Source organism: Gobius niger (genome assembly GCF_951799975.1).
Source record: "Gobius niger genome assembly, chromosome: 17".
NCBI classification, from domain to species: domain Eukaryota; kingdom Metazoa; phylum Chordata; class Actinopteri; order Gobiiformes; family Gobiidae; genus Gobius; species Gobius niger.
The window spans coordinates 20,059,450-20,069,863 of NC_136868.1; the positions used below are offsets into that span (position 1 = coordinate 20,059,450).

The following is a 10,414-nucleotide window of genomic DNA, read 5'->3' on the forward strand; positions in this document are numbered from 1 at the left end:
AGAACAAGAAGTTCAAATTGCTGAAAAACTGTCAAAACTATGATGAAAGCGGTAGTATGGTTTCTGTTTCATATTTGTGGACCTTAAGTGTCGTGTACTATCTGCAATCGAAAGTTTTCTTCAGATAATTGTGTTGAGCCAGTAACGCGCGTATCTCACACAGGAGCTGTTTTACGCCAGAATGCGCATTGTTTTTCTCATCAGCTGTTTGGCTCTAGCAGCTACTGGACAACCTGCAGATGACGAGTGGATAGATCCATACGATATGCTCAACTACGATGCAAGTACAAAATCTATGCGAAAACCTGCAGAGGTCTGATCATCTCCATTTTCATCATTCTCATAAACTTCTGCTCACTTCCGCTCATCTGAACGCTGACTAGTTTCGCTTTGTGTGTAGCCGTCCAACTATCCCAATGTACCAACTAAAAGAAGGGAGCACACTGAGGACTCAAAGGAGGAGAGTACATGCAACAAACAGCTGGGGGATTTGCAGAAACAGGTTAGTAAAGTGTAAACTACTTCCTATAAAAGCATTGTTTACATATTGGGTTAGATGAAGTTTATGGCAGTACTGTTTGTTGTATGGTACTTTTCAGAATGAAGACCAGCAGAAAAAGATTGTTACCTTGTCTCAGCAACCAACATGTAACCCGGTGTTCAAGAGATTCCTTAGTAGACTCCTAAAGGAAATTCAAAGAGTTGGTTTGGTAAGTGATTGTTTCATTTCCACCTTAATGTGTTCATTTTAAACCACTGTGCTCTATTTGTCCAGCCAAGTGAGTCTTCAGACGCTCTCTATGATGCCAACATTAAGGTCTCCAAGCAGACATTAGCAGAGATGAGGGCACTACTGGATGGTGACGAGAGCTGGAGAACAGGAGCCCTGGACAATGCTATTAGTCAGATACTTACTGAGCTTCGACCACATGACTCTGAAGCCTGGCCCAAGTGGCGTTTTGAGGACACATTTGGTGTGGAGCCTGACACAGTGTTAAAGGTAAGAAATGGCACAATATATCCACCAGGTATGAGATAAACAAATGGGAAACTTTCCCTCAAAGACCTGTGTTCTGTTTTTAGATTGCGCTGTGTGTTCTAGTGGTTGTGGCCGTCATTGCCACTGAGCTCTGGTCAACTGTGTCCTGGTTTGTGCAGTTCAGGAGGTTGTTTGCCGTGTGCTTTTTGATTAGTATTGTGTGGAACTGGTTTTATCTTTACAAGGTGAAGTATCTATTATCTTATGCTCTAAGGTCCTGTTATAGAATATAATATTATAAATACGGATTTCTTTCAGATTGCTTTTGCAGAGCACCAAAAAAACCTTGTCAAGATGGATGATGTTAATCTAAAGTGCACAGGAGTAAAGAAAATTGATTGGAGTGACAGTTTGAAAGGTAACATAGACTTCAGTAATCTTGGTAAGGCCTGAATTCACATACACATGTATTTGCAGAGTGGTTTAGAAGTACTTGGACTCTCCAGGACGACCCTTGTAAACAGTACTATGAAGTTCTCATGGTAAACCCCATACTGTTGGTGCCTCCAACTAAGGTGTGTATTTAACGTTTTCAACTTAACAAGAACTTTGAATAGTAGCAGTTAAAAACAGACAAAATAAAATGTAATATTTCAACACATGTTTTTCGTTCCATGCATTTATCCCTTTAGGCTATTTCTGTCACCATCACCACTTTCATCACAGAACCACTAAAGCATTTTGGACAAGGAATTAGTGAGTTTCTGAGAGCCCTGCTTAAAGACCTTCCTGTTCAGCTACAAATTCCAGTTCTTCTCACTATTGTCTTCTCTATTTTGGTGAGAATCTTACCTTCAGCATATTGTATTGCAACAGCAAAGATTTGTTTTTGGTAATGTATTATTTTTCACCTAGGTGGCGGTGTATGTAAGTGTGACTGCAGCCTTCCAGTATGGCATTACTGCACCTTTCCGCAGGCCCCGCAGGGATCCTCATGAGCGACTTGAGCCTCCTCCCGAGCGTTACGTGCCTCCAATCGAAGGAGGAGAAGAGGATGCCCCATTTTATGCTCTGCCGCAGCGTCAGGGAAATGGGGATAGAGGCGGAAACCAAATTCGCCAACGACCGGTAAACAGAGGACGAGAGCAGAGGAAGAAGATCACTGTTCGTAACGTTGGTAATATGGATCACACCAGAGACGAGGCGGATGGAGACAAAGCTCAGTCAGATTCAGAACAGTCGCCAAATCCGTTGAGAGTTGAGTCTGAATCAGAAGACAATGTGTCTATGGAACAAGTTGAAGTGAATACAACTCAGACAAAAACTAAACCAAGTAAGAAACCCTCTGATGGCAGCAGAGAAGCCACAGAGGCCAAAGCTCAACCTAACGGTGCTGCAGAGGAAACTGCATCAATGAGAGAACCGCCGCAATTGCAAGTTCCGGTGAGTTCATGTAATACTAAACTACTAAGATCTCATTAAATAACAAGAAACGGCATTAAAGGATCAGTGAGAAAGAGGATGCAGTCAATCCTGCAGTCTTTTGCTTTTGCACTTTTACTGAGCACATTTTATCTTGCACTATATTTTTCTGTCACATCGAAAGTCTTAACTTCAGTTATGTTACCACCTTCTCTAGGAACTAAATGCCGAAACTATTGGACATCCTGTTCCGGAGACAGGATGCTAGATGACGACTAATAGACACTGTACATTGGTCCTGTACTGAGATGGAATGAGATGCTTTTTTCGAGTGTTTTAATCCCACCGGCCAGGAGTTGGAGCAGACAGCTCCTATAGGCTAAAAGCACACCACATTACCTCTTGATTGAAATGTGTTGATAGCCTTTCAGCTATCACAGGGTTTCTTTACATAGCGGGCAAATAAACATGTTGGTGAAATGTCAATGTTTTGATCAAAAAAGAGGCCTGACACCAGCTGATGTCCTGCTGTGGCATCTTTTTGTGTAATTTTATATAAGGATATTTTTGAATAGGCATTACTGTTTGTGATGATGTATTATGTGTTTTTCCTCAATCAAGAAACCTGGTTCTTTTATTCATGTGTATTTATGTTGTTTTTATATAATATAATTTTTATTTTAAATGTTGTAGACTGAGAGCCTACACAAACAAATAAAAATCTTTGCAATAAAAAAACAACACGTTTATTTTATTTACCTCTTTGCATAAACTATTACATACATACATAAATAGATATCATTGTATTTAGAGAGAGGAAGTGAGGTAGATATAAGCTTAATAATGAAAAATCAAAACAGTGATTATAACCCCAATAAAAGTCTCTCCCTAGTGGCAGACCTGTGAGTCAGACACAAGTCCATTTCCTGCTTGTTTTCTCATTGGCTGAAAAGTCGAGGCACCTCTGCCCACTGCGTGCTGGAGGTGGCCCTATGGGTGGCCCAGTGTCAAACGTTAAGTCACTTTCGAAACACTGTCCACGAGTTGGACATTTTTGAACGGATGAAAAATGGAGTTATTAGTTCGATATCTGGACAGGAGCAACTCTGTCAGGTAAGCCTTATCAAAGTTCAACCTCTTCCAAAACTAAAGTGTACTTTTCAACCTGCTGCGACAACAGGACAAAGATCAAATCTCCCGGGAATCCATAGAAACAGTTGGCTAAGAATAAATAAATAATTATATTCATTGGTGAACGAAGCCATTACATTACAGGAGCCTCCTGTATTGAAATGTTGACATTCTTGTTCAGACAAGAAGTAGGATACACTATTGAAAAGAGTGGCTACATTGTATTGTGTGGGAGCATCAAGATTTGTAGCAAACACTCCGCAAATATTTTTGCCCGTATTTGCCTGGTTTCTACTTGGAGCTGAATGCAGTCAGTGTGCTCTGAACATACAGTTCTTCATGTAAGAGGTGGCTGTTCAGGCTGCACTAAAATATTGCTTCCACAGCAAAATATGCTGAAGGGTTTCTTCATTTTAGATTTTGGTATTATGTGTTTGTTTTCACTTCTGCTTTTTTTTTTAACCCGACTTGTGATACTTTTGATTGAGAGCACTTTAAACTTCTCTAAATTGCAGCTCAACCTCAACAACAGATCTGATCAAAGAGGAAAATCTTAGAGATGATCTAAAGTTTTATTTTATGAGCCCATGTGAGAAGTACAGGGCCAGACGTCTCTTCCCCTGGAAAATGGGTGTCCAGATATTAAAAATCATCATGATCACCACACAGGTATCGCTATCAACTTTACCCTACATGTATAAACCTATATTTAAAAAACAAAGAAAAAGTCATTTATTCCCTTTCCCTTTCATAGCTTGTTCTGTTTGGCCTCAACAATCAATTAGTGGTGTCGTACAAAGAGGAGAATACGATGAGCCTCAAAAACCTATTTTTAAAGGACTATCGTGGCATGGACGAGGATGACTACAGTGTGGCTGTGTACACGCAACAAGGTGTATACGACAGTCTCTTCTACATCTTTGATCAGGTGTGTTCAAATTTGCTTGTGTCTTTGTGTATTGTGCATTGAGTATTTCTCGTGTATTTCACCTAATGCCCATGTTTACAGTACAGCCAGTTGGGGCAGCTGTCAGTGGGTCCAATTGGTTACGCTGAAGATGGTGATGAGAAGCTGCTCCCAGTCACAGTCTGTAAAGAGAGCTACAAAAGGGGCAGCATACACCCCTCAGATGAAGCATTCGACATCGACGCTCAGCTTGAAAAAGGTGATCTGATATTGCTCGGCTCAATAATACAGACCTGCTGTTCCAAATGGAAACTCATAACTGTGTGTCGGGATTTAACCACCAATGATATCACTTCTCAGTTTGCGAACAACATGATCCAAGAACTGTAGACCAGTGGAAAACCCAGAATGCATCTTTTTTTGAATTGGACTTTTACAGGTGTGTGGAGCTACTCTGTGTAGTGCTTTTATTGTGCCTCCATCAATCTTGCTTATTCATTATAGTGTTACTTTTTAGGCTTATTGACATAAAGATTACCTTTCAACTGAAGGGAATAAACCTGCAGACGGTTCGTTCAAGGGAGTTGCCTGACTGCTATTCATTCTTTGTGACAGTAAGTGAATGAATACGTATGTTCTCTCACATTATTATTACCACTTCAGTTATTCATGCGTCATGGATATTCTTTATGGATCTTAGATAACATTTGACAACCAGTGTCACAGCGGAAAAGTCAAAATTTACTTGGATATTGACTCTGAGAGCAGTGCTTGCAGAGACTGGAAGATATCTGGAACAGGTAAAATCTACTGAATTTGGTGAACCTACAAAAACACAGTATTTCAGTTCCACTCTGGTGGTTATAGATAAATCCTGTATTTGGGGGGAAGTGTTGAGATCTTGCCGTCTGTAGAGACTGAATGGTAAAGATAAGAGCCTTTTCCTATGTTTCAGTTCAGAAGAACACACACTATCTGCTGCTGTTTGATGGTTTTGTCATTCTGGTGTGCATCATTTCTGCTGGTCTGTGCAGTCGCTCCATTGTACTGGCAGTCAAGCTCCTACAGGTTAGAAGTTCATAGATTTCCAAACACTTTCTCAATAACATTCTGTTTTATAAATGAACTCTATATCTTAATAAATTGCAATACGTATTGTACCGTTTTAATGCATTATTGCAAAATCTTTTTTAAGAGGTTTTCTAGATATGTAGAGGACAACCACAATCGCAAAGTTTGCGAAGATGATCAGAGTGAGTTTCTCAACGGCTGGTATTTGTTGGTCATTCTCAGTGACCTTTTGACCATAATTGGATCCATTTTGAAGATGGAAATCCAAGCAAAGGTAAGATCCTTTTTGATGTTATTTTTCTGTTTTACAAAGCTAGCACAAAACAGTGTAAGTATACAAGTATAATTTAAAATGTTATCTCTACTAAAACAGCACAATTGATGGTCAAACAAAATCAATTTATTTATTCATTCTAGTGTAATAATAACAGCACAAATGCACACATGTTCATCAACTCTTCAGGACTTATAAAGTGCTAAAAACGTGACTTTCTGAGTTGTGGACTTTGGACTTTTACAGTGTACTGTATGTTGATTTTAAGTTGAGTGTTGCAAGTGTGTGTGTGTGTGTGGGTGTGTGTGTGTGTGTGTGTGTGCGTGAGTGTGTGTGAGAGTGTGTGTGGAACAGACCATTGATCTTAAACTTTGAACCTCAATTAAACTTGACGAGCGCCGCAGGTTGGATGACATCCCTGTTGCATAATACTTGAATGTTGATAAAACCGGGACTTAAGTACTGACATAATACACTGGTTTCATGTTTTCTGGTGCATTAAAATGATTGTGTCTTCTGTGCAGAGTCTGACCAGTTATGATGTGTGCAGTATTTTTCTGGGAACAGCCACATTATTGGTGTGGGTTGGCGTGATCAGGTACCTTGGCTACTTCCAGAAATACAACGTGAGTTTGTGTAGTTCATTTTGATTTGATAACCTGCAGCTAGGCTTTTATAACTGTCTCCGCGTATTTGACTCTAGGTGCTTATTTTAACAATGAAAGCAGCCTTCCCCAAAGTCCTGCGCTTCTGCTGCTGTGCGGGCATGATCTATCTCGGCTACACCTTCTGTGGCTGGATCGTTCTCGGGCCGTACCATGAAAAGGTAATGCATATAAATTATTGTGTATTTTTGTTATTATAGTGGTCTGCCTTTTATTTGGTGGAGGGGAAAATTGCTTTAATCATTTACTTTAGCTTTAACACGGTGCCTGTCTAGCCACTAGAGGGCGGCAAGTGTGTTATTTAGCAAGCCCTGAGGTGAATAATACTTTTTTATATTGGCCAGTCTTTGAGTGGAAAACTGCAAACTGGGCATTTGAATAGGAAAGCTGCATTGAATGACATTATGTTTCTACTGTTCATTCATTATTTGTTTGGACATTGATTAAACACTTACAGAAGTCCATTTTCTACTTTCTACTGGCACAGCACACCTGCTTTGCGGGGACTAGTACTTTTGTTATCACTGGGATTAATGTAAGTTTACATTGCATTATTTACACAGCAGTGGCCATGGGGACGCCCCCGCAGAAGACTGTACGTCTTGCAGGATGCACTGTGTATTTACTGCAGAAATAAACAGAGGATGTATTTGGACCTGCCATCCCACACGTCTTCAAGTGCTGCGTCCCAGATCTGTAGTGTCGAAGGGGATGTTGGTTTTAGATACGATCACTTACACTTAAACAGAAAGTTTGCGTCAGACTCTCTCTGTTTCTGTCTTTCTGTTTCAATCACTTCCACTCTTATACAGGTGCTCGTCATATAATTAGATATTATATATGATATAGACTCATATCATGCAAAGTGACATATGTCAAGCCTTTATTGGTTATAATTTTGATGATTATGGCTCACAGTCCATTTTTTAGTCCTAATTTTATGAGATTTTTAATTTGCGGTTATTACATGCTGAGCCATAATAAGCAAAATTGTAGCTAATAAAGGCTACATAGCTCACTTTGCATGTAATGAGTCTGTCATATATTAGTTTCACAGTTTAAGTAACAGAAGTGAATGCACTTTCTCATGATATTGTAATTATATGACGAGCACCTGTATTGTATCTGTATCTTTTTCAGGGTTTTTGTGAGGCATTGAAAAGCAAGTCTTAGTCTAATTTAATGTAAGTCAAAGTCTAATTTATTTTTCCAAAATTAAGGCCATTATGATAGATTTGGTTTTAACAGACATTAATAACTGAATTAATTTTTTTGCTTTATTTATATATTTTTTGTTTATTTTTTTACTCTGTGCATTCAATTACATTTGTGACGTTTTCTTTCAACTTTCTATCAACAAAAAGTGCATCCAAATTACTGTTGAACATCTACATTTCTCTATTTAAACTATTAAATAATTATTACGTAGTTTTTTTTATTCAATTAAAAATATTGTATCTGGGCAATGGCTAAACAAAGCATTGCATTTGACTTGCTGCTACCTGCATAAACCCTGTTTTATCACACCAATTATTAATAACATGCTGTAACTTGGTGTTGTGTCTATTGTGTATTGATTCTAGTTCGAGGGCCTGAGTCTTGTGGCTGAGTGCCTCTTTTCCCTGGTGAACGGTGACGACATGTTCACCACATTTGCTCAACTCAAGGATAAAAACACACTGGTGTGGCTCTTCAGCAGGGCATATCTGTACTCCTTCATCTCACTGTTTATCTACATGGTCCTGTCGCTCTTCATCGCGCTCATCACGGATGCCTACGAGACTATCAAGGTTTGACTTGGGGAAACACAGTCGGTGCTGTTGAAAGTTGAGGAATTGAAATGTATTTTTAATGTTTTTGCAGAAATATCAAAAAGATGGCTTTCCACCGACTGATCTACAGAAGTTTCTCAGGGAGGACAAAGGGTTTATTGAGGAGAGCATTGAAATAGATGTTCAGCATCAGTATTCAGTCCTGTGCTGCTGTAAGAGGTATTTGTAGTATTTTTTTGTACCATTCAAATTCTCTTTATACCGACTGTGTTTATGTTTTAAATGAAAGGAAATACAAAACATAAAAAATGCTTATGCAGTTTCAGTTTTACTCATTTGTGTGTTTTATGGTTTCATGTTATCACATTGCTGATTAACTAGCTTCATGCTTTTGTATGTATTTTATTTATTTTGAAATGTAAATTAAGAAAATCAATGGAAAATGCACCTCGGAACCAGAGCATGTTTTGAAGTGGGCAGGGGGTAGTTGTGGGGACTTAACAACTGGTGTAATCTTACAGTAGGATTTTTCCAGAACATTCATATTTCCTACCAAAATGACATGTTATCACTTATTCTTGCCACATCAGCAGCATTGTGTATTTTCTATATCCAGTTAGACTCATTCCCTCACTGTGAGACAGTTGCTGTGATCAGTAGACAGCAGACTGGAGCAGAGTCTCCCCTATGCTGTGGCTTTGGCCTGGTCTTACGTGGTCTGAGAGCAATGAAATTAGCGGTGGCAGCAATGTAGACACACCCAGTGATGGGCTGATTACAGAGAGACCAAGGCTATGTGCTGAGGAACCCCTGTCCCTCTCACAACAGTAGGCTCTTCTGTTACGTTCATAATGGTGGTCTTTACAAGTAATCATAGCTTTATTTGGAGGTATCATTGCGTGTTAACGATTTTTCCTACTTCCTTATATATTCATGCAGCCTGTATGAGCTAAAACCATAGAGGAATTTCAGTTCTGCTGAAGTTCTACAGAAGTTTATACTTCATGTTTTGTTTAACACCAAGTTTCTTATAATTAGTGTTCCCTCTAAGTGCTGAAGGAAATGCAGTTCCTGTTAGCTCAGACATAATGGAGAATAAAGAGGACCATCATGTTAGACTTGAAACTGAATATCACTTTGCAAAGATGAACAAAACTGCTGGTGACCTTTTGAAAACAGACGGCCTTTGGTTATTAGTGCTACTAAACGACAATTACAGTCGACTGTAATTGCCAGTCTTCGTGGTCTGGCTCAGGGTAAATGTAATTTTTGCCATGTTTAAGTTTTTGTGCTCTCAAAATGATCTGGCTGTACTAACATGCCAAGGATGAAATTACATCTTTATACCAATTAGACGCTTTTGTCTCTTATCTTTGCCTCTGACAAGGAAACCGTATCTTCTTAAAAGTTTCCTCAAAAGGAAATCTCTATTTAGACCATTCAACCAATCAGCAACAGCAATTAGTTTAGATGTAATTACAAGCGAGTAATTGGCATCCCAATATCCTCTCAAGGGTTTGAGAAAACCTTGTTTAGTTTCTGTGTTCTAACGTCTTGCTTCTAGTATTTCTGACCTGAATTTCTGATGGACAACATCCTCTACTGTCTTTATATGAAACGGTTTGTTGTTTTGCAGAGTTTCTGAAAATGACAGCGTCATACTCATGAGCTGACAGCTGTGACCTGAGGACACTGAGCCGGATGCTGGGAGCACAAGTCCAACTTGGTTCAGTGGAGTCTGACCCATTGTCTCTAATTTACCAATGTTTCAGTATTTTTGTTAAATGCATTGTCTGGGAGTGCAATATGTAATTTATTGTTTGTTTGTGCAAATACACTGTACACACTGTACATACTTCTCTTTACATGAATACTTTGTCTTTCTACTTAAAAAAGATGTCCTCTGACCAAATGTAAAAATAAAAGTTTTCTTGCACATGTCTTTCTCATTCTTACGCCAGTGTACGCAGACGCAGGAGGCAAAGTGGATGAAGTGTCTTGCCCAAGGACACAACGACGATGCATTTGGTGTGTATTGTGCAATAGCGTCTAATACTTATTTAAGCACAGTCAATATTACCAAATTGTCCTATTTAGTCGTTTATGACAACTATTCAAATTAATAAATGAAGTTACAATAAATGAACACAAGGTTACTTATTCCATATTATGCATCATTTGTGATCTTAAAAA

At 39.0% G+C, this 10,414-nt stretch overlaps 2 protein-coding genes across 3 annotated transcripts; both read left to right on the forward strand.

Annotated features, from left to right (window-relative positions):
- Positions 1-148: 148 nt before the first annotated feature.
- clcc1 (chloride channel CLIC-like 1) lies at positions 149-2,669 on the forward strand (the record flags this gene model as incomplete). Its single annotated transcript, XM_079574373.1, has 10 exons — positions 149-313; positions 401-502; positions 600-710; positions 776-1,000; positions 1,084-1,224; positions 1,298-1,397; positions 1,457-1,554; positions 1,672-1,818; positions 1,895-2,422; positions 2,619-2,669. Exons 1-10 carry the CDS (start codon positions 182-184, stop codon positions 2,667-2,669), a joined length of 1,635 nt encoding a protein of 544 aa, XP_079430499.1. The 5' UTR covers positions 149-181.
- A 750-nt stretch (positions 2,670-3,419) lies between these two features.
- Positions 3,420-10,123, forward strand: mcoln2 (mucolipin TRP cation channel 2). Of its 2 annotated transcripts, XM_079574801.1 has the most exons (14): positions 3,420-3,514; positions 4,048-4,201; positions 4,287-4,460; positions 4,542-4,698; positions 4,800-4,878; positions 4,957-5,053; positions 5,140-5,239; positions 5,395-5,507; positions 5,635-5,784; positions 6,309-6,410; positions 6,488-6,610; positions 8,033-8,239; positions 8,313-8,440; positions 9,858-10,123. In XM_079574801.1, exons 1-14 carry the CDS (start codon positions 3,471-3,473, stop codon positions 9,892-9,894), a joined length of 1,665 nt encoding a protein of 554 aa, XP_079430927.1. In that variant the 5' UTR covers positions 3,420-3,470; the 3' UTR covers positions 9,895-10,123. The 2 variants fall into 2 exon arrangements, with proteins under 2 accessions (XP_079430927.1, XP_079430928.1); XM_079574802.1 differs by lacking the exon at positions 3,420-3,514 and having other exon boundaries at positions 4,062-4,201; positions 4,547-4,698.
- The last annotated feature ends 291 nt before the right edge of the window (positions 10,124-10,414 follow it).